This window comes from Gambusia affinis, linkage group LG19, assembly GCF_019740435.1.
Source record: "Gambusia affinis linkage group LG19, SWU_Gaff_1.0, whole genome shotgun sequence".
NCBI classification, from domain to species: Eukaryota; Metazoa; Chordata; class Actinopteri; order Cyprinodontiformes; family Poeciliidae; genus Gambusia; species Gambusia affinis.
In genome coordinates, this window is record NC_057886.1 from 19,020,492 (window position 1) to 19,045,033 (window position 24,542).

Below are 24,542 nucleotides of genomic sequence, written 5' to 3' on the forward strand. Positions count from 1 at the left end.
TCAGAAGGAAAACAGAAATTGGATGTTTAGAGGAAGTAAAGAATCTGAAGTTTCAAATGGATTTTTTCAGTAAATAACAGGTTAAAGAAATGCAAAAGCAAAATTGTTTTCTTGAAGAAAGACATTGATATCTTTGAAGAGGAAGAAGATCAATTATCAGACTTAATCATAGTTTTTTATACACTTATTGTAAAATACCAGGTTTTCATGATACAAAAAATATTTACATTTTCCACATGCTGTTACATACATATCCTGCAAGTGCCAATTGAAAAAAAGGAACTTTTAACAGAAAATTCACAAAAGATAGAAATCTACAATAATCTGGTTGCATAAATGTGCGGTTTATTGAGGCATCTTTTTATTTAATTTAAGTTTAGCATTCACTGGTCTTGACTATTTGTCATCAAGTCAGATGAACCAGAAATAAAGTTCAGCTGTCCTGGCAGGATTTGGTTTTACATTTGCCGTCTTTCATCTTGTAGCTGATGAACAAGAGCGCCCATTATTTAATATGCTCCATAACACCATGAAGACATTCACAAATAGCTTTATATTAATTATTATTTTCAAATGAGGCTGTAAAATATTTTTGATTCAAAAAGGAAAATGTCACGTGATAAAATGAAACGTAACAACTCAGACATAATTCATCAGGTCGTGTGATTTAAACAACTTAGGCAACTTTAAGCAATTTACGTAACACCTATTTATTTATTTAGCTATAAATAAATACGCTTTCTAAATATGTCCACTCAAAGAAAAACATAATAATTTCCATCCTACTCGGTAGCAATTAAAAGTAGTTTTCTGATGTTTTTCTGCGCTTCCTTACGTCCTTATGGCCGTTTGCAGTGTTGTAGTGCAGGCGGACGTGCCTGCAGACGAGCAACAGATCCGAACGCATGCGCACTTCATTGTTTTGACTGAAAATGCCGTCGGTTTCGAAAACGGCGGCCAATGCGTCTCCTCAAACCGAGAAACCTACCCACTATACGTGAGTAACGCTGTTGCGAAGTATTAGGGAAAATAATTGTTGTAAAAAATGCCAGCTGGACATGCACCTTTACGCGTTTGCACGTCTGGCATTCCTCAACTCTCGTATGTGCGTTAAAAACATGGTGCTTTTCCTGGCTTTGTGACTGCCTTACGTTACATGGCAAACAACGACTGCTAACAACACCAGCGCCAAGACAGGGAAGACGGACATATTCATCTGCTTTGCTGCCGAACAGCCCGTTGTTGGATTGTTTACCTCTTTGAATCAAGTTTTGAATTATGTATTAAGCATTATTCAGACTTCTCGGCTTGCTAAATGATTAGCCAAGAACTCGCTAACCATTATGCTTGTAAATAGCTCGGCCTTATTTTAAGTTCCTTCTTTCTACGCACAGTTATAGACGTACGCTCAGATGTTGTGAACAAGTGCTACGTGGAAAACAATGCGTAGCTAGCGCTCAGAATAACGGAGCCAGCGTTAGCGACCCAAAATACTCTGTAGTAGTAAGCTACAGCACGACCAACCAAACACGACGCATCACTGTGTTTTTCCCTTTTGCTTTCGTCCGCTCGGTGGTGACTGGAAAGCCGTTCTTAAGCTCGGCTAACGAGACTATTTTGGTTTGTTCCTCTCGCTGTCGCAGATACTTGAAGGAGTTCAGGACGGAGCAGTGCCCGTTGTTCCTCCAGCACAAGTGTACGCAGCACAGACCCTTTACTTGCTTTCACTGGCATTTTCTAAACCAGCGACGAAGGCGACCCATCAGGAGAAGAGACGGGACTTTTAACTACAGCCCTGACGTGTACTGCACGAAATACGATGAGACCACAGGCATCTGTCCTGATGGAGATGAGTAAGTCTCCGTTACAATAAACACCAAGTTGCACAGAGGTGGGAGTGTCCGTTTCCATATGTGGTAATAGGAGTACTTTTGACCACATCCTAAATAAATTTTATTTGTGAATCGGCTGTTTATTTTTATTAAGTGGGCATAGATTCTGTTTGAAGCTTCAAAGAGTGAGCTTTTGCAAGTTATCAATACAGGTTGATATTAAAACAATCTTCTTGAAAGAGTTATTAAAACTGCATAATGTTATGTTTGCATGCAGCTGCAACTTGTTAAAAGATGAAATTCTGGGGTTATGAATGTCCCTACATTTATAAATATTGAAATCTGTGAAATGTCATGGTGAAATCATAAAAATACTCAATTTCAGAAACAATTTTAGATTTTGTAATAGAAAGTTTGGCAAATTATATTTAATAAAAGTTTTAAGAGAAATGCATTGATATGTTAATGATGGTCATTTTAATGAGCCAAAATGTCACAGTCCTTACTGTGGAATACATTTCCCCCATTTAAAAACAATGATGGGAGAACATTATCCCTTAAAGAAAACAATGTTCTTTTTACTTTGTTTTACAAATTCAGGCTTATAGTTTCATTTTTTTAAATTCAGATAAAAACATTTAAAAATGCTTGATGGAATCTGGACTCTATACAGGCTAATCAAACACAAGCTTACTTATTAAAGCAGCATGTACTCGAATACTTTACTAGACTACTAAATCAAACACAGTTTTATCTGAACAAAACTTTAGCAATAAGCTTGTGTTATATTGCAAACAGGAATGAAAAAAAGCTAATTGAGGATATTCTCTGCCTTCCAAATAGTTTGTTTGGAAGGCAGTGTTATTAGTGTTATTTATTAGTGTTATTTACAGTGACACTAAGGGTTTTCTATTCATTTTAAGTAATCATTGGAAATTGTCAAAACCCCAGCCCAAAACTGCAAGTAAAAGCCTGTGTTTTGTGCCCACTCTTTTTGTTGTATAGGTATTTGAAAATGTGAACTGAAAGGTGATTAATTTGTTTAAAAGTGAAAAATTCTTTAACTACATCAAGCTGTTTTTGTCAGATGTCAATCAGGAAGGTCTGCTTTAGATGTTGTCAGGACATCCAGATCCAGGTACATAGCCCTTGTAAAATGACCACACCCTCTATTGTGGAAAGCAGACCTTTACTATGGGAAAGAATGCAAAGAAGGCACAATAGAGCAATACATATGCTGCTACTACAAAACTGTTTTGTAAGTTTCTTTTGACATGGCAGACAAGTTAAACAATAATAACATGTCATTTCAGACTGCCTTCATTGAATCTCCCTTTTCTCGAACATTTTTCTCTACTTTCTAATTTTACAAATTAGTCATTATAAAATATACCAACTATTAATTGCTTTATCTGGCATGATCTTTGAACAACTTAAACATTCTACAAACATTGCACTTTTATCGGAGTGAGCTGCCCACCAGTTACACTGAGTCTCATTCAAAGCGTGGTGTCTATCTTCTCCCTCAAAGCAGCTGTGGCTGTTTTTTGGAGATGGAAGTGAAGCAACATTGAATTACTCTAAAGCAACATATATTTTACATTTTTGTAAAATATTAAGTATATCACATTTAAAAAAGATATATATATATATATATATATATATATGTATATATATATATATATATATATATATATATATATATATATATATATATATATATATATATATATATACACACACAACAACATTTCACAGCAGATAAGATTTATGTTTCGTAATTGAATTTTCTTTCTGATTTACTTTTTGTTTGACCAGCTGACATGTTCTAACTTACGTTTACTGCAACTTTTACTATGCTTTCCCAGCAAAGCTGGTGAAATTGTTCTCAAAACATCACATTTTCAAAAGTGCTACTTTCCCACAATGCTTTTTACAGTAAAATGTGTATTTATCTTCATTCATTTTCTTGCAAACACATTTTGCAGAGGAAAATATTTTCTAAATTCTTATTTTAAGGGTGTAGAAATAGTTTCAGTGTTGCCTGCTAAAATGACTCTGTAGAGGAAATTTTAAAAGTGTCTCACCAATTACTGCAGCTTTGCTCTATGACAGATAATTAAGAGCAACTAATGAATTAATTGAATGTTTATCAGTTTTCTAGATTAATGAAACATAAACAGTACAGTGTCTTCACAGGTCTGTCCAACAAATCTATCAAACAGCTGCAGCTGATCCAAAATGCTGCTGCTCGCGTTCTCACTAAAACCAGGAAGATAGAGCACATAACACCAGTTTTAAAGTCCCTCCACTGGCTCCCTGTAGCTCAAAGAATAGACTTCAAAATACTGTTGTTGGTTTATAAATCACTGAATGGTTTAGCACCACAATACATTAAAGATCTGCTGTTGTTGTATCAACCTTCCAGACCTCTCAGGTCTTCTGGTTCTGGTCTGCTCTGCATCCCCAGAACCAGAACCAAACAAGGAGAAGCGGCATTTAGCATCTATGCACCAAAAATCTGGAACAAACTTCCAGAAAACTGTAAAACAGCTCAAACACTGACTTCCTTTAAATCTCAACTAAAAACCCACTTGTTTAGAGTTGTATTTGAAATGTAATCAATTGCAAATTTATTGACGGAATCTGACTTGATATTGTGTTTTTATTGTTGATTCTATGTTGCATTGTGTTTTTGTGTTTGATTTGATGTAAAGCACTTTGAAATGCCTTGCTGCTGAAATGTGCTGTACAAATGAATTTTGATTTGATTTGATACACTGCAATCCTTGCAGTTCCTGCTCTGTATTAAAAGCTATTTTTGTATGACCTTGTGTGTTGCTATAGTAACTCTAGCTCAAGAAAGAAAAAAATTGGTTTATTCAATAGCTTGCTGGTCACACATTTCCTTAATCTTTAAAGCACAATCTGTGGGGAAAAAAAATCTGAAACTAGAATAGTTTCTTCCATTTATGAAGATGTGAGGTCCCTGTATATGAATGAATGATTTTGGTCTTTCTATTAATTATCTTGACAAATTATGTTTTCCTAAAGTTGCAGACTCATTTTTTTTTTCTTTGCACTTGAAGTCAAGTTGTTCTTATAAAAATGTTTTCATTTTGATATTTAATCAGTTGATTAAATATCTGCATTTTCTGTGCGCTTGCTTTCTTAGCTGCCCATATTTACACCGCACCACTGGTGACACAGAGCGCAAGTACCATCTACGATATTACAAGACTGGCACTTGTATCCATGAGACGGACGCTCGAGGGCATTGTGTGAAGAATGGCCTCCACTGTGCTTTTGCTCACGGACCACATGATCTCCGACCTCCAGTCTATGATATCAGGTGATGTGTAAAGCAAGTGATGACCTTTTCTCATGTGCACTGTGCAACAAGAAAACCCATTTTGCGAGGGAAAGGAATAACATTAAAATGTTAAAGCTAACAATATTTGAAGAAAAAAAGATATTTCTGTTAACAATTTTCTGTCACATCATATGGAATATTTGTAGCAGTCTTTTAAGTTAAAAGAGTGAAATAATTTTTTTTCTTTGTACACAGAGAGATACAAGCACAAGAGGCCCTGCAGAATGGCCAGTTGGGATCTGGGGAAGGCATCCCTGACCTGCAGCCTGGTGTACTGGCCAGCCAGGCTATGATTGAGAAAACTCTGACTGAAGATCCCCGATGGAAAGGTGAGTATCCCCCACTTACATGGAGAAAGGTTACAATAAAAGCCCACTTTAATTGTAAATTATCAAACTTGACATAAAATAGGGGATTGAACCTTATTTTTCTCCTTTTGCAGATACCAACTTTGTTTTAGCCAATTATAAAACAGATCAATGTACTAAGCCACCAAGACTATGCAGACAGGGCTATGCGTGCCCCCATTACCACAATAGTAGGGATCGAAGGCGAAATCCAAGGAAGTTTAAATACAGGTGAGCAGCTGTTCATTAACAATGAAAAGTTTATGGAGTGTCCCTATTGGCATTGAAACATTTCTGATTCTGGTCATGCAGGTCAACTCCTTGCCCTAACGTGAAACATGGTGATGAATGGGGTGAGCCATCAAAGTGTGACAGTGCAGACAGTTGCCAGTATTGTCACTCTCGTACTGAACAGCAGTTTCACCCAGAGGTGAGTTAGATGTTGTTGTTTTAATCAGTTAAAAGAAAATTGTTTAGTTTATTAAAATATTTATGAAACTTTTTAAGATCTAAGAGTTTGTAGGTTTAGATTCTGCCAGAAATAGTTCTTAAACCAAGTTTTGATTGTGACACATACTTGAGATTGTCTAATCAAGTTTGTTTTTGTTTTGCGTTAATATTTGATTGTTTTTTAACTTCATTCCAGATCTACAAATCCACCAAATGCAACGATAAACGGCAAACTGGATATTGTCCAAGAGGACCATTTTGTGCATTTGCACATGTAGAAAGTAAGTATAATGTTTGGAAGTTAAATTTGCTATTATTATTATTTTAGAATGGGATTAGCCAACCTTATAACCTGTAAAACTAGACACTATGCATGGGCCAGTTACTGCCCTTAAAAAGTTTAAAAAGCATTCAAGTTTTTCTTATATAATTGAAAGTTGAGGAGAACTGTGCATCTATCCAGCATTTAGTTTTTATTCTCCTCTAATCTGGAACAAACTGCTGAAACACTGAGTTGTTTAGAGTTAGAGTTGTTTAGAGTTGCCTTGACAGAGAAATACTGCAACTTGGATTAATTCTAGTCTGGATTGCAGCTTTTCATTACTTATCTTTATTTTGCCATTGCAATCACATTTTTTTGTTTGTGTTATGTTTTTATTATGAAAACTACTTTAAATTGCCTTGTTGCTGAGAAGCGCTATACAAATAAATAAACTGCTGATAGTAACATTGTGTTAGAACTAAATCTCAATTCTGGGTAAATTTAAATTAAAGAGCTTAGATAGTTTATTCATAGATAGTTATTCATCATTTTTGAGAATAACTTTAGACCATGATTCCAAGTAGGACATTAAAGTTGCGCATGATAAACATTTGAGGGTAGTCCCAAAACTAAATTAGCATACATGTGTCAAAGGTGAAACATGTTGCACTTTCCTTTTTCTAGTTACATTTGTATCCCTTTTCTAGCTTTATAAATGTGTGTTGCTATTTGTAACCACAATAATTCTCCACTAAACACCTTCTAGTATTTTCCAACTGTAAACAAAAGCTGTAAACAAAGTGTGAAAAGAACGAAAGTTTATTTTATTGACAGTTTAAATTGATGATGTTCTTTGGTTCTTTTCAGGAATTCCCTCTACAGAAGAGACCATGAGCTCGTTGCTGTCAGCAATACATTCAAGTTCACAGTCCCAGCTGGGCTCCCAGCAGTTTTCTGACTGTTCAATCTCTGAGTGGAACAGTGGAGCTCACCCCAGCACCAACGCAACCAGTAGCAACGGACAAATAGGACATGTATGTTTCCTCCAGTTTTCAGTTCTGTGATAGGAAAATTACTAGGCGGATTTAAGGTTCTTTAGTTTTGTTTATCTTATATTTATCATGCATATTTTTTTTTCTTTTATTTTTACATTTCATTGCTCAATCTTTACACATTTTCATTTCATTCATCAGCGTTGTTTGACTGAAAAAGCAGTTTTTATTTCATTTGTTATTTTTGATCATCATTTTGTTGAAGTCATTTGCGCTTCTCTTTCTCAGGTTTCATGTTCTAGTAACTCCACTGTAACACCAAGCTCAGGAAGCGACAGTTTGTTATCCCCAGTGGGATCCATCAACAGGCCAATACCCCTAACTAATACTAGTTTATGTTCAGAGTCCATCACATCCAGTGTCTCCCCCCTGACGTCTAACTATCCCAAAGCTCCCGGCTTTGAACGTGAGGATCAGGTACATAGAATCACTCTGTTCAGATCTAGAAAAGGATAATACCCTGCCAATTTAGGATATTTTCATAAGTGGAATTTATTTTGCCTTATTTTCACACTGTCATTTTAATTTCATTTCTTAAACCATTTCATCTCACCTTCTATAGCGTGTTGGTCATTCTGGGTTGCAGAATACCAGAAGAAAAGTGTCGATTAAGCTTTTTATAGTTTAATATGGAGAATTTTTGAATTTTATTTAAGCTGTAAATAGCAATATTTTTACTGTGACAGATGAAGAGTTGTACATTTAAAATTTTTGCTTAAATGGTGTTAATATTTGTAATCTTATCTTGTGGTACAACTTGAAAGAAGTCAGAAGTAAGGCAAAACATACTTGCCTTACTTCTTACTTAATTTGTCTTAGTAAACCCTAGATATGTGGATGACCTCTTATATTGCTGAAGTTTCTTCCGTTGTGTTATTTGTTCATCTGTAGATTAAGAGCAAGGGACACATGGATCACAAATTGATGGACCAAGACAAGCAGGTTTGTATCTCTTAATTGTTTCTACATTTTGTTTTACTTAAAAATATGATAATAAAAGCTGTGCTTTCTGTGTTTGACCTTTAGACACAAAACACTGTATTCTCTATGGGGAACCCTTTGGCATCAAGTTTTACCTCCAGCATAACATCCAGCTTGGCCTCTAGTATTGGCTCGGATAGCTCTTCACCCACCACCTTATCAACAATGAATGCAAAAGCTACTCCATTCTATCCAGGAAGCAACACAGTAGAGTCTGTCATTGGTAAGTGTGTGCATAAAAGGTAAACACGGGGAGAAATTGTAACTTTTTTTGGGTTTTGTTTTAAATTGTTAATCTGATTTATATTGTATCCCATCAGGGTCAGCACTGGACCTCAAGTTTAGTGACATCAACGTTGCCTCTCTTGAAAAAGAATTAGAGGAACAAGAGGGCGGTTTAGGACTGACAAGTAAGGCGCGTCTGTTAAAGCAATTGGTTGGCTGTTGGCTCCTAATTCTCTGACTCTTTGTTTTTCTTTAGGTCACAGGGTGCTTGGTGGATCTGCTCCTGTCAACATTCCAGGGTCTCTGGCGCGTTCGTCCTCGTTTAATTCCTCGTCATCACTTTCCACCTCCCCGCTAAGCTCCCTTTCCCAGTCGCTGTCACAGTCACTGCTGTCTGGGACCGTTTCCCAGCCAAATCAGCCTTCAAACATGCTGGCCAAACAAGAACATAGCTTACTGGGAACACCCACCTCTTCTTCCCAGAACTCTTTGGGTAAGCTGGTTGCAGTAGATACTTTGTCTCAAGTGGATTTGAGAACATTCAGCATTTATTAGAAGCTTTCTTACATGATAATGTTTAACCATGCTCTTTTTAGGCTTAAATGGAGGAGCTAGCAACATTTGGGACTTTGTAAGTGGCAGCTTCTCACCAAGTCCGTCCCCAGTTTTTAGCACCCTAACCTCCACTACCAGCAATGCGGATGTGGCGCGTCTTTTTAGAGAGCTGGACGAAGCCAAGAGGAAGATCAAGCAATGGGAGGAGGCCTGGCATCAAGTCAAACAAGTAAGTATGTGTTAAATTAACTTTTATAAATAAAAGGTTCTTAATGTTTTTTGGGATTTTTTATAATAAAACACCTGCCTTTGTTCCAGGCTTGTGAAGCTTGTCAGAAGGATGCTCTTGAAGCAAAAGAACAAGCGAAGACCGCTGAGGCGGAGCGGCAGCTGGCAGAGCAGAAATGGGAAGAAACGGAGCGCAAGCTGAAGGAGCTTAAGGGGAACTTTGATATGCTTTGTCGCACCCCTGGAACACCTCTTCTCCGTAGTTATGGAGAGCTGGAGAAGCTCCCTTTGTCAAAGCTTCACTCTATCCAGAGTCAGCTACGTAATGACCTAGACCTTATAGATGGGGTAAGAAAGCCTAGATCTCACACATTTCATTTGTAGCAACTGCATAGTTTTGAAACGGCTCATCCAACTGTTCCACACATCCATGTCTGTCATCAAGCATGCTACTTTTGCAATTCTACATGAGTTGTAATTTCTGGGTTGCAGCTGATCCCAGTTCTCTTTTTTCCCCCCCAACAGGTAATATTTCAGCTTCAGTCAAAGAAATGTATAGTTTGCCAAAAGCATGATCGTTGCGTTGTTCTGCAACCTTGCCAACATTATGTATTATGTGAGACCTGTGCGCCTAGTAATACAGAATGTCCTTATTGTAGAACAAAAATGTTAAAGTGGTGATGTACAGTAACTCAAGGTACTATTTAAAGACTTAGCCCTTTGGAAAATTACTAATAGATAATGCATTTTCTAAACAACAAGTTTCTTGTAGTAGTTAAAATATATTCATATAAAATGGTGTTTGACTGACAAAACTGATGGTATTATAACTAAGGTTACATATATGGAATTCATTTGTTTTTGCTCACGTTATGTACATGTGACATTAGCTCCCCGCCCATAACTCATGTCTACTATCACAACTCAGATATTTAAGTAAAAAAATCTCTTCTCTAGATGCAGACATCATGCTTACATTTTGGCTAAGTTCAAATTATGATTATTCTTTAAAGAAAACAGAAGTACAATTGTGATTCACAAACCTGACCTGAGGTTAACCCAGTTTAACCAGTAAACACGGTGAGGTCTTCTCGCTCAAATCTGTGTGGGTTTGTGTTAGTGGGATTAGATTTTTACTTTTTTCTGGCAGGATTCTGAAATCTGGAAGAACTTGAAGTTGCCTGGATATATATTTGAAGGGGATGTGACTGTAGTTTTTCAGTGGATATTTTAGAAACCAGTATAAAGCTAATGTAGGTGTTTATTTACTTTGATGCATTGTTATAATCAGAATTAGCTCAAAAAATATCTATTAAATGGTAGCCTCAACACACATAGTAACTTGGCGTTTTAACATAAAATGGGCAAAACGCAAATGTTTCTTTAACTAAGAGAAATACATGTAAATTTTCAAAAATACATTTTTCTTAATTGATCCTATATTTAAAATTTCACGGAATATGTAAAGTTTAAGCCCTGAAGCGGAAATAACTCTAGTTATAAATACACAGATTATCCTCAAACAATGACATGCATTTGTTTTGAATGAATTCAAAAATGGTTTTATAAGTATTCTGCACAAGTAAAAGAAACACATTTAGTAGTACTGTTTAAATAAGGAGTACAACAGATTAAAATTGTTCCTCTGCAAATAAAACCAAATTAAAAAACATTTTACCATTTTTTTTATATGCAACCAGTCAAACATCATTATTTTGACCAAGTTTCTAAAACAGTTTGATTTCCTATCAAGAGCACTTTGTTAACCTGGGACTTTACTAATGGGTATATAGTAATTTGCTTTAAGCTGTTTTGTAGGTATTCTATTGTCTTGTTATAGATTTATACTTTTGTTTTTTGTTGTTTTATTTTTTTTTTACATAAGCTAATGTCTGAATATTCTGTGTGTACTGTGAAACATTTGAATATTTCTTGTTTCATATTGTTAAATCACAGCATGGTTCTGCATATTAAAATTTCATAGAAAAGTACTTAAATAGTTTCTACTGTAGTTAGATTTATAAAATTTTAATCAATTAAGTGCAAATTAAAACTGCATTGTAGGCATAACCAGCAGCTGTAATATCAGTAAGGCACATGCTACATGTTTAAAGCTGTTTTTCAATCAGTACATTTTGTTATGTAGAAATTAAAAAAACTATTCATTAGAGAAGCATGTAATGTATTTGGTATAAGCCTAAAGTGGTAATTTTTTTTTCTTTTTGTAGGAATCTAGCCTCTTGACTTTGTCTAGAACATATCGGCCTCTGACTCTGAAGTGCCTTGCCTTAGTTTTAAAGGTATAAAGGTTTATTATGTCAAAAAAACATAAGTAGTCGAAGCTTGTGCACAAGTTTCTGCTTGTTTAACTTTGCAACAGTATCGACATGTTTATGACTACATGTATATGAAAATATTCCAATATTTTAGGCCAAATTCCATTAAGTATTTCTGCAGATTAAAAAAAGAACATTTCGAACTTAAACTGTCAGTGCCTGTGTCCTGACTTCACCCTAAAAAAAAATAAATAAAACCTTCATACTCTCCTCCAACTTAACCAGCCAGCAGCTCATTCCTTGGTTGTGGTGCTCTTTTGGTGCAGCTTAACTATTTGAAATTAGGTATTACGATTTTTACATTTGGGAGTATGCAAGTTTAGGACGTATGAAATTTGTAGAGAAACTTGCAAAATGCTTTTTTTTTTTTTTTTTAGCAGTTTAGTTACTTATTTTTTCTTATAGATTTCTGCAGTAAATGAAGAATTTTGAGCATGAGGCAGATTTTGCATAGGACTTGTGCTTGAGTTTCTCTATCTGAAATGACCTTCTACTGTGTAAAAAAAAAAAGACAAACTTTTTATTCTTGCTTTAAAACAGTAGAAAATCATGTATCTCAAAGTACACTTTTTGCTACTTATGAATATGGGATAACGCATTGTTTACATTCTCACAAATGACAATTAAGCAACTCAGAGGAAAAATATTATAAACTTTATTGCATTTTTATGACCATATTACAGCATATAATGCAGGCTTAACTCTTCTGGTATTGCATGTTATGCGATTTAGCTACCACTTACAAAAAAAGTACTAAAAATGTCTGCACTGTGCCACACTGCCAGGTTATTTGTATTGACTTATAACAATGTAAGTAAGGCTTAATTATTTCTGCAAGCTTCGCTGCTACTGGAAAAGGTATTAATGTAGTTTCTTCTTATACTTTTAGATGTTTGAATGTTGTACCTCCACTCAGATTTTATTACCTATAAACAAAATCTCTTATGCGTCTTAAATTTTTTTTTGACTTCATTTGTAAATCCATTTGAGAAAACATTTTCAGTTCTTTTGTAAGTCACATAAAATGATGTCATTGACTTGTACTACTATAGATTGTGTTTTTTTTTTTGTTTTTTTTTATATTAATTGATTAAATTCTATTATATTTTTGTTGGCTTTGTTATATTCTGTATACTGGATAGGGGTGTACAGTGCAGCTAATTCACAAAGTCCTTTGGTCTATTTTGTTTTGTCTGTGGAGCCAACAATGCTAAAGATGTCTTGTGTGAAAATGTCGAATGAACCAAAGTGGTGTGTTAGTAGCTGTCCAAATAGCGTGCACTGTAGAGGAAAAAAATCAACCCTTGAACAGAATTGAAATAATGCTCTAACCTTGGCCAGATAAGCAGTTTTTTTATGGTAATTGAAAGCACAAAGGATAATTGTAAGAAGGACCAACATTTAAGAGCAGCTGAAATTCTGTTTTTGGATGGATTTTTGCTTTTATGTTTATTCAGTAGGATGTAAATTCTCTTGGAGTCAGTAACTCATTTTGCTTAGATGTCTGACGGACTTTTCGGTTTTACCAAAGACTTTCATTGATTTTTTTTCTCTCTCTCTCCACTACTCTTAATAATTGTTTTAACTTCTGCCAGAAGTCTAAATTTGTTGAATAAAAGAGGTAAATCACCTAGAACCTTAATAGATAAAATCCTTTGGTTTCCTACCTAAATTTACTTACAAGTTTATACACAGATGTTCAAAACTGCATGAGTCCAAACCTCACAATTTGTCATATATTTGTTTGATGCCAGATTTTTCTCTCCTGGCTGACTTTAAGTGCAGATTCAGTGTCAGTTTAATTGTTGTCTGCAGTGAAGAAAATGTTTTGGTAAATGATCTTTGTGCTTCTGAAGTGGCCATTTAAACTTCACTACAGTACTGTGTGAAAAGAAATCTCGTTTGACTTTGCTTTATCTAAATAGTTATTGCATTAGTAGGTTTGTACTTTGATTGTTATAGCAGGCCTACAATGACTGTAAGGTGCTTTATGTGTTAATCTATATATTTTTTTGTTAATTTGTTGAAGTGATGGTCAAATTTACTTGTTTTTTTCCCAGGACAGACAATGATTGTGAAGCATCGATGACAGATACAGACAAAAGTTTAACTGATTTGCTGTGGGTGTCTTAAGTCTATCAAGAAATCCACTTGGCCTGTTTCTTAAAAAATATATTTACATAAATGGGTACTCATTTGGTCAGTGCAGCTTATGAGTCTGCGTCCCTCTCTACTTATTTTATCTCTTAATGGACCAATTAATTTCAAACAAATCTGTGCCTTTAATAATGACATATTGTTAATTGACTTAAGAGGACATGCGTCTCTAATCAGAATCAAAATTTTAGTGCCTTACAATATTTTTTGTGGACCACAATGTGATTGCTTATGGTCCCGAGCATTTAGGCCATGTGAACTGAAAGACAAATTGCTTAGCTAATGAGACTTGTTTCAGCAATTTGATGAAAAACAAAAAAATAATAGGAATTTCTCTGCCAATCTTTGTCTGTATTTGCCATACAGGATCAACAACCCCAACTATACATAACCACTTAATTTTCCTGAATTATTTGTTCTTAATGAGGTATTTGACACCAAAATGTCTTTATTTTTGATGTAATGAGAAGCACCAAATAGAAAGACTTGTAAATGAATATTAATACATGTATCATGATGCTCTGCTCTACATTGGAATAGTTTGATCTGTGTTGCATTGTTGTTACTTGTGGTGTCTTTTTTCTATTTTATTTTTCTTCTTAACCTTTATGAAAATGGAGCCAGATTTATGCAATCTTGTACATTTATATGAGTTTGATGTATGGAGTTGTTCAAATTAAGCAAAACTATTAGTAGGAAGTCAAATTAATCTAAACGTGGAACCAGCTGGTTTATGTACTCTAGAAATTTATGACATGTTATTTTAATATCAAAGCCAAGAATTAATGAATGTATTGTTCTAAATTAGATATCCAACTAATAGACTAGGTATTATGAAGCGCAGTTAATTGATTATGATGTAGCATTTAGTTGTGAACTGCTATTCAATAAAATCTATTAGAACATTAAAAATGCAAGATTTCAAGTTTCTATTTGTCAGATTAAAATTAAAGAAATATACTTTTTTTCAGGGTAACATGGGAAATTTAATGAAGACTGTGTTAAATTTAAGAAAACTGCATCTCATGTCAGTGAGTTTAGTCATTATTTATAGATTATAATATGTCCCGTCTTTGTGACAAGCTGTATGAATATGTAGGAAAGTCTATTCTCATAATTGTAGAAATTATACTGTTTGTATATTGATATTTTTTGTGTTGTGAACACAAAAGCAGGTCCAAGTCTTTAGAATATTAGATGTTTTTTTTTCTACATTGAAGATTGTGTATCACATTTACTGTAGTGTATTACTAGTTTGTTAACACTTGTTAAATTGTTACACTACAGTTATGCAATGGTTTACAGAGTTCACAAATTATTTTTATCATCTTGAGAATTAAAATAATTTTTCATCCGAATTGTGTGAATATTTTTGTCCTGAGAACTTCCCAGATCATCCATCCATCCATTTTCTGTTCACCCTTGTCCCTAATGGGGTCGGGAGGGTTACTGGTTTCTACCTCCAGCTACGTTCCGGGCGAGAGGTGGGGTCACCCTGGACAGGTCGCCAGTCTGTCGCTGGGCAACACAGAGACATACAGGACACGCAACCATGCACACACACCTACGGAGAATTTATAGAACCCAATTAACCTGACAGTCATGTTTTTGGACCATGGGAGGAAGCCGGAGTACCTGGAGAGAACCCACGCATGCACAGGGAGAACATGCAAACTCCATGCAGAAAGACCCCGGGCCGGGAATCAAACCCAGGACCTTCCTGCTGCAAGGCAACAGCTCTACCAACTGCGCCACTGTGCAGCCTCTTCCCAGATCAGTTTCAGAGAATCTGAAATGTTAGTTGAGGACAAATATTTATTGGTGAACAGTGGTTGAATTAAATTATCTCTAAAGAAATATTTATATGCATTTGTCTTTTTGAGGGTACACATAGCAGTAAAGGAGGTGCCGCAAAATCATTAAAGTAATTTTCAGACTGTTGAGCACACATCGCACTGAAACAAGTGGCGGATTATAGTCCGGAAATTATGGTATGTGAAGAACTTTTATGTCACTGCGGTATCGATGCTCTCCTCAGACTAGACATCAAACGGATAACATGGTATTATGTTGATTAGCCTTAAGAAAGTGTACACATATATACAAAAAATCAATTGTCATACATTACATTTGAAAATTGATTTTGTCAGTAGTTAAACCTAAAAATATTCATTTGATACCTCAACTTCAAGTTGAATTCTTTATTGCACCTTCTTTGGTTTTTGGGTAAGACAGACAAACTTATTTTATAACAAGCCTCAGGAAATCCTATGGTGACAGAAATGTGTGTGTACACTGTTTTTTTTAATTGTATACATATGTGCATCAGATCTTAGTTGCTTTTATCCATATCCTTTATGGAATGAGCTAAAGGAAGGGACAATCATTTCCTCTTGAAACAAATTATGAGACAAAAATTAAGCCATCACAAGATGAGTAGCCATAAGAAATCTAATTGTGGGATAAAACCTGGTAATCAGTGATTTTAAAGCCACTTTCATTACCTTTTCTCTTCCACTTGATGATACCAAGAGTAACCCTCTAACCAGTTCCCTCTGCATTGTCCACGTCTGCCTTCCACAAGGTGGCAGCCTGCCCTCAGCAGCAGCTCTGCCGTCTCCAGCTGGGAAGGCTCTGGCAGTGTGGTGGAGCATTTGAGGACATCAGCAGACAGGTTGTGTGCTAGACGGCTGCAGATATCATGGACCCTGGTTCTAATAAACAAGCAAGTGGAACGTTTGTGTACAGTTCATAAGGTCACCTGGAACGGAATCATATTTCAACACCACTTCCAGGAGAGTCGCTGCCAAAAGCCTATAAATATTTAACCTAAAGATGCCTGCAATCTTAGATGCTTTGGTTTAAATGGTGTAGAAAGGTCATTATTGAAAAATAAGGATTTTTTTTTTTTTTTTTTTTTTTACTAAGCTAATCCATCAGAGATATAAAACAAAAATGATATGTTAATCTTATACAAGTTTGATTAAAAGCAAAAGAGTAGCCACACCTCCATTTGATCCGAATATTGACACAGCTGAAGGACTGTTCTGGGGCAGATTCAGTATGCTGCTTTGTTTGCGTTCCATGCAGCCCAGAGGGTCTAAGGACAAAGTCAGTATCTGAAAAAACAACAGAGCTAATTTATTTAGTCAAAAGTACAACCAAGCTTTCAGAACTGTGTATCATCCAAGTCTTGTCACTAACAATGCTGTTTCATGGAGCTAATCTCAGAACAGCAGACCACTTTTGGGGAAACTGGTTTTACATCATTAATTGCTTGTTGATAAGATAAGAACAATTAAACTTTTTGAAAACACAATATAAACAACATCCTTAGTTTAAAAAGTGTTTAAAACAGAAAAATTAAGACCTTAAAATTCTGTTTTAATTTTTTTTTGTTTTTTTTTTTTAATCACAGGTCTTATTTTCCATGGCAAAACTACTTAATCTCTATTTTGTTGTTCTTGTGGAACTTTTCTGTCAGGCTAAAGCTTGAGTTTCCTGGGAACTCTTCTTCACTACGTTCTGTGACTCCAGGTGGCCGAAGGTACCAGTAACAAATTGTTATATAGATCCTTACTAGCAAGTTAGCTGAGAAACAATTGCTTCCTAATGGACTGTTGAGATGTTAAATTTTACCAAGTTGCTAATGTTTGCCCATGTAATGCACTAGTTTGAAGCTATGAAGCTTACCGGAAATTGCCTGCATTGTAAACAACCACGTTCCACGACAAAACGTCGATCCGAATGAGGCAGCCATTAATGTTAATTTATCGCTTTCATTTACCCTTTTGTTAGGTAAATGGTTAAACATCAACGTTCTGCCCCAAGCTGGTAAAATGGTAAAATCAAAATATCTCCTTTTTCTGTCAGAATGGAATGAATGTGAAAATACCACAGAAGAAGAATAGTGGCCTGTCCACATGTTCTGATGGCACAGTAATGGACTAGTAGCACCAGGCAGTTTGATGGGAGATGTGGAAAAAGAGTAGGTGGGCTCTAGAATGTAGTTATCTAAAATAATATATAAACAAGGTGGAAAATTTAAGAAACTCATACTTTGAAATGTGTCAAAATTACTATTTAAATATCGTTTACCATTTTTCTGAATGTACCGGAAAATGTACATTCAGATCCTGATCTACAGATTTTTACATCAGGAAAAAATTTACAGATTTTTCCTGTACATCAGGAAAAATCTAAATGATTCTCCTTGCTGACAGGTGAGTCTCAGGAGAGAGGCTGCAGAGGTCTGAAGCTGAGTCCTCTGCAGCCTCAGAATACTGAAAACCCTATGTTTGGAGGCAGACAGCAATTTGCCGTGGCAACAGGTGTCAAGTGAGTGTGTTGTCACTTGACATCACTTTTCCTTAAAGCACCAGAAGAAGCTTAGTCAAGAACACAACAGTAAAATCAATAATTTCTTAAGGAAAGAAACTAGCTCTGTCTTAGTTACAGTTTTATATCGGTAAACATGTGTTTGTTGCACACAGCTAAGATCTGCAATGAAACAGGCTTCATCTAGTTCAGTCATTTGAAAGTGCAGTTCAAGAGAGAAAATAAAGAATTTCTGATAATAAAGTAATTTGATAAACAAATGAGTCAATATAATTATTGATGACTTTATAATAATAAGTTGGATTCAATCCTACAGTTGATCAGAGGTTTCAGATAGTTACAATTGTCTAGATTTTATTATATTTTTTAGTGACAAAACATCACCCTTAAGCCTTTTTATTATCATAACTTAACTTTATTCATAATCGGACCAAATCAGTGCAATTTTGGAAATTGCTGCAATAAAAATAATTGATATGCCTGAGCTTTGAGGAAAAAATAAGGGTTTTATCAAAATAATTGATAAGCAGTAATAATGTCAACATCATCCCCACAATATTTCCGTGCTTTTTGGTAGTTAATTGTCTAGAAAGCATTGCACATACATGCAGGCGAATCATTAATAACCTCTAAAAACATTTTTAAAACATTTGACATGCAATTAATTGAAAATGTGGAAGAAGATACATAATTTGTATCCCACATTTTTTTAAAAAAACCCTCAAATAGATGATCTGGTTATACAACTGAGTTTAAACAGAGTTGTGAAGGAAAAAAATATTTACATTGTTAAGTGTTTTTTTTTTCTTTCTTTATTTTGACAGCAGACCTGTTCAGATGCTGGCTGTGACTCTGCATCAAGTCTCCCTGAAAACCACAAGCAGAGCTCCCTGTGGATTTGACAGGTCAGTTGAGGGCAGAGGATGAATTTGGGTTCTTGAATTCTGCCCTGCAGAAGGTTGATAGAAGTATAATAATGTGATGTATATATTTTGGTACACTATATATACAGTCAGAGCTTCAGGCAAATGGTTTATAAGAACCTGTCTTGATGTCTAAGAATAGCCTAGATATAAAAATTTGATTGGAGATCTTTTTAGACTGGACATGAAAATAATCACAGACACTATGAGTCCAGCCTGACTTTCTTAGGTATATAACAACAAAAAAACTTTTTAATGTTAATGGTAATGACATGTTACTCACAACAGAACAGAACTGCCCATGCTCACCTGAGTGTGGGATCTCTTTTTCATCAAAACCCTCATGTGTTTCCAGATCTAAACCCCAGATTTTGACTAGATCTCTCAATAACCTAAACCACACAGACAAACAAAATGCTGACATATAAAATTAAGCATTAATAAAACTGGGATTCATTTAAAAAAAAATTGAATTGTGCATTCTTTTTATTTTATTCCTTCACATTTATTGTAAAACATTGATGAGCAAAGGTTAAGACATGCAAAAGTAGTTTACTCTTTTTGGCCAACCTTGACTTCAGTGTTAAATGACTCTGAGCAAGCCTGCTGAAACATACATAAACAAAGTGGCATAAAAAGATGAAGCAACAACTTAGTGCTTGTTTACTTTGGCACATACAAACACATAAAGTAAATCAGTCTTCTCAGGAGCTGGCTGCTTCAGATCAACAGACTTGGTCAGATGAAGAGTTTTTAGCAGCTTATCGATTTCTTGGGCACATTCTATGTGAATTTTCTGTCTGGTCCCTGCTGGTCACCTTCAGAATCTGCATCATAGTTTAATTGATTTGTTCATGATAAGCTCAATGAATAATGATCAAATACTTATATTTGTTGGGTTGATTCTTTAATAAGAACCATAACGAGAAGTTATTTGAGACTTCCTGGACTGCAGAGCAGAGGACTGTTTTTCCACCCACAAATTTGCATGAGTCATGGGTACAGGCAAGCTCAACAGAGTGACGGTGCTTGTCCTTCTTTTTCTCTCCTGTATGATGAGTACATGTGCCAGGATATGTGTTCCTGTTTCCCTCCATTTCTTATATAGTTTTAAGAAACATTAGTCAGTCATTCCCTCTGAATAGATATAAAAACTGAACCAAAACAAAATTAAGAGGTGAAAATGTATCCAGTACAAAAAAGATTTACCTGACCCATTTTGGGGTCCCAGAATGCTCTTTGAGCATGTTTTTTTCTCAGAAATGTGTTTCCAGGTAACTCTGATGAAGGAATTATGGATTTTTCTTTTTCATCACAAGAGCAGAACACTATAAGTCGATACAAAAACATCAGCACTCCTGGTGACCCAGCTGCAACTGTTCCTCTATATTTTTTTAACAAAACCTTTTGTCTTCAAGACATTAATTTCTTTATCATACATTTTCTGTAAAAAGCAGAAAAGGTAGGATACCACTTATATTGCCTGGTATTTTAAGTTTCTTAGTGGCTGTGATAAAAATCTTTGCTTGATATCCATATATGATTGGTTATTGCCAGCATTTAATACCAAAATATAAGCTAACTAAGCTCAAACTTACAAAATGCAAATTAATATATCAAATTACAGTTGCCATTGCTATATCAATACATACAGTGCTGGAGCTACAAAGGACTTCAATGCATATAGATAAACCACACATGCAATATTTAGTAGGCTATTAGGTTTCAGATGTGATGCATTAATAGAGATGGAAAGGTAACGAAAGAGAGTAGAGAGAAAATATAGTTTACACATACTCAATATCCTCATCATAATATTGAATGATAATATTGTAATATTGTAGTTTCCTAATACAGCTACATAGTCGAGTACAGTTTATGACCAGGTCTCTAAAGCATGGATCAAATGTGTAAGCTATTTAATTGTAATCATTCTAAAATATATTTTCCAAAAAATTGACTGCCTATAATTTTTTTATTCTATTGTAATTTGTTTCCTCTTTTCAAACACGCTACAAATTAGAGATTTTGTATTGTAGTTCACAAATGAGGCATCTAATTTAGTTTCATCACTTAGATTTCAATTTAAGACAGATTAACCCAACAGTCAAGTTTTCAGAGCGTGGGAGGAACATATAGATAAACCACACATGCATAAGAAGAATAGGCAAACTACACATGGTAAAAAAAAACAAAAAAACAGATTTGAACCCAAGATATTCTTGCTGCAAGGAAACAGTGCTCCTTATAGATTTAGTGGTATTTGTCAACACACATAAAAATGACAATAGTCACAAGTAGAGTCTTTGTCTTGTCTACTTTTAGTTGGCCTTTACTGAATTTATGTTTTGGCCAAAAGGGAGTTCAAATTCATCAGACAAAAGCATGGTTAAATTAAATTATTTTAAAACAATGGATTTCCAAATAGGAGAATGTGTGAACCTGATTTCTAGAAGATGTGTGTTTATCTTCTGTATTAGGTTAAATCTTCCATATGAAAATTTACAAATGGAAACTTTGTGTACCCCTTTTCCTTTTGTTCTCTTTCTTTTTTCAAACATAAAAGTTAACAAGAGCACAATATGTCACACATTCAAATATTTTATTAAATATCTTCAGAAAATTTATCTCCACACAAGTAATAAAACTTACAATCTTTACTGAACTAACACATAATTTATTGATGGTTTGTGAGAATATCCTTTTTTTTTTTCCCAAATAAAGGTCTTCCTAAGATCTGATGTTGTCTTGAATATACAGAGAAAATGTAATCTGAACCAGAAATGCATGGTCAGCATTTTGTATCACTCAACCAGTCTATGTAACCTCAGCAGCTTCTGAAGAGTTCACTGCTGACATCCCGTAAGTCCTGGCCAGCTGCATGTGGTGGGCTGGTGCATGTAATGTTGTTATATATGGTGATCGTACTATCAGGTTCTTCACCTTCTGCATGGGTCTCTACTTGTCGAGGGATGACTTGTGGTTTTTGCAAGCTGTAGTTTCTGAGTGGAAGTGTGGTGCAGTCACATTTCCACTGATTTCCAGACAGCAGGAGTTTCTCCATGTTCTCTGAGAAATTGATGGCTAAACTTGACAAGGCATTGGCTCGCAGGTCCAGGTAGCGCAGCCGTGGAAGTACTTGTTTTGTTCCATTCTGCAAAAACTGATGGCATTCATTGTTGGACAGAAGAAGATACTCCAGATTACTCAGCCCAGAGAAAGTTTGATCTGTGAGCACCTCCATCTTATTGGAGCTTAAATCCAGTCCTACAAGTCCTACCAGACCCATAAAACTGTGATCTTCCACCACAGAGATGTTGTTTTGTTGAAGGAAAAGCCTCCGTAAACCAGAAAGACCACTGAAAGCTAGAGCTGTGATCCTCGTAAGGCAACCTTTGTCCAGATGTAGGCTGTGAAGCTTTGACAGAGTTTTGAACATTTGGTCAGGGAAACTTTGAAAGCAGCTTCCAGATAAATTGATGACAGCCACATGAGACAGGCCAGTGAAACTTCCCACGTGTGCCTCTTGTACCTGATTATAATCTAGCTCTAGAACCTCCAGATGACCAAGTCCTTCAAAAATTCTCTCCCCTAGAGCTCGAATCCTGTTGTAACTGAGCCTTAGTTCTTCCAAGTACTGCAAGTCACGGAAGGTTCTAGGCCTTAAGCCAGTGATAGAGTTGTTGGAAAGGCGCAATACATGAAGACTGCTCAAGCCTAAGAATGTGTCTTCATGTAGAGAAGTCAATTTGTTGTTTCTCATGTCGAGCCATCTGAGCGATTTCATGCCTACAAACGCCCTGGGTACCACACTTCCAATCTGATTCTGGGCCAGGTAAAGTTTTTGCAGCTTATGGAGTTTAACAAACACATTAGCTTTGATAACCTTGATGTAATTTCCTGTCAGATCCAGCTCTTTTAGCTCAACAAGATTTTGGAATAGTGCCGGTTGCAAGTAAGCAAGTCTGTTGCCCGCAAGGTTCAGTTCCCGCAAACCTTGCAGATCATGAAAAACTGTCTCTGGCAAGACTGTGAGTGAGTTCCATCCTAGATTGAGAAACCACATGTGCGAGAGCCCAGAAAACAGTCTTTCGTCAATACGACTGATGTGATTGTTATGTAGACTGAGTGAAGCAAGGTTAGGTGTGTTCTGGAAGATTGAACCTGGCAACCCACGGAGACGGTTTCGCTCAAGGTGCAAGTGTGCTAGGGATCTGAGCCCTCTAAATGCCTGATGGTCAAGGGTCAACAGCTGGCCACTCTGTAGATTCAAAAAGTCCAGATTGCTTAGACCCCTAAAAGACGCAGCTGGAAGGGAAACAAACAAGTTTCCATCTAGCCAGAGATAATGAGTGGATAGTGGGATGTCAGCTGGTACTTGAGTTAAGTTCCGAGCACTGCAGTAGACGATGAGCTCCAAGCTGTAGTCATCATGCAGACAGTTGCAGCCTTTTACACAGGGAATTGGATCCTGAGTCACCTTGTCTCCAGCTGTGTCTGGATCTGGCAACACCGCTGATGCTCCCAGTACCAGCAGTTCCAGTAGTATAATGGTGTGCATTCCAGCTGTGGAGAGAGGATTAATATCAAATCAAAAGTTAATTGTACAAAATCTGTTTCAAATCTGTTCATGTTAAATTAGATGACAATACATTTCTTGCTTAAATGTCTACTGTATCCTGCTTACCTTTAGTTGTTGAGGTCTTGATTTAAAGTGGAGAGGCTGTGAAACACTGGATGACTGATGCTTGTGCAATTGTTTGTATGCTGAATGGAAAGAATGCCAAGCCCTCAAACGTTTTTTTTTTAAGTCAGCTGCACTGAATGTGCACCATTAACCCATTCATATCCATTGTCCATTTCTCTGTGTCTTAATATAATTTTGTAGATATTTTTTGAAAATATAGCTAATAAACTGTAAACAAGAAAAGGTGTTTACACTTGATTTTACTTTGCTGTAATCAAAATTTGTACTAATTGTGAAAGACACTTTCATCAATTAAGGCTTTGAATTAAATATTTTTTGAGAGTTAACTGACATCAAGGCACCGTTACTGAGTGCAAACTGGTGCATTTCAACTTGTGGCTAAACTTTTAGATGCTATATGAAACATTTAACCATCTCAGTTTGCAGAACAATTCATGTATATTATCATCAGCTGGAAAAGGAATAGTGTGTTGGTGCTTTTGCTGCTCTATTTACTCAGCTATCCTGAGTCTGAGGTCCAAAGGTTTCAGAAGTCCATGGAAGTCCATTGGAGTGGATAACGTTCTGTTTACTTTTTTACATGGTATCAGAGTTTATTTATACAGTCATCAAGTGGTCATGGTATGAAGAACAACAAATCTGGATAGCACTGTCTCCTTGCACATGAATTATATTGATGTAGCCCAATATGTCCACTCATATATCCATTTACACATATTTAATGTTTATCTTTTGGTTTATTTATTTGTTTTAGACATAAATTTCTGTTTCTAAG

The 24,542-nt window shown here is 35.7% G+C and overlaps 3 protein-coding genes across 4 annotated transcripts in view; 2 read left to right on the forward strand and 1 right to left on the reverse strand.

Annotated features, from left to right (window-relative positions):
• The first annotated feature begins 869 nt into the window (after window positions 1-869).
• unkl (unk like zinc finger) lies at window positions 870-15,156 on the forward strand. Of its 2 annotated transcripts, XM_044099486.1 has the most exons (16): window positions 870-997; window positions 1,644-1,853; window positions 5,008-5,184; window positions 5,401-5,534; window positions 5,648-5,783; window positions 5,865-5,982; window positions 6,199-6,283; window positions 7,132-7,298; window positions 7,545-7,733; window positions 8,208-8,258; window positions 8,343-8,520; window positions 8,618-8,707; window positions 8,779-9,015; window positions 9,119-9,306; window positions 9,396-9,653; window positions 9,831-15,156. In XM_044099486.1, the coding sequence occupies exons 1-16, from the start codon at window positions 933-935 to the stop codon at window positions 9,984-9,986; spliced, it is 2,439 nt and encodes an 812-aa protein (XP_043955421.1). In that variant the 5' UTR covers window positions 870-932; the 3' UTR covers window positions 9,987-15,156. The 2 variants fall into 2 exon arrangements, with proteins under 2 accessions (XP_043955421.1, XP_043955422.1); XM_044099487.1 differs by lacking the exon at window positions 7,545-7,733.
• A 2,055-nt stretch (window positions 15,157-17,211) lies between these two features.
• Window positions 17,212-24,542, forward strand: part of mrtfbb (myocardin related transcription factor Bb) — a 58,509-nt gene continuing 51,178 nt past the window's right edge. The window contains exons 1-2 of the mRNA XM_044099491.1: window positions 17,212-17,345; window positions 18,961-19,041. The gene's annotated coding sequence lies outside the window, so the exon portion shown is untranslated. The remainder of the gene's footprint in view (window positions 17,346-18,960; window positions 19,042-24,542) is intronic.
• Window positions 19,533-23,886, reverse strand: igfals (insulin-like growth factor binding protein, acid labile subunit). The gene is made up of 2 exons (XM_044099492.1): window positions 23,747-23,886; window positions 19,533-23,625 (listed from the first exon to the last, which is right to left on the reverse strand). The coding sequence occupies exon 2, from the start codon at window positions 23,618-23,620 to the stop codon at window positions 21,887-21,889; it is 1,734 nt and encodes a 577-aa protein (XP_043955427.1). The 5' UTR covers window positions 23,621-23,625; window positions 23,747-23,886; the 3' UTR covers window positions 19,533-21,886.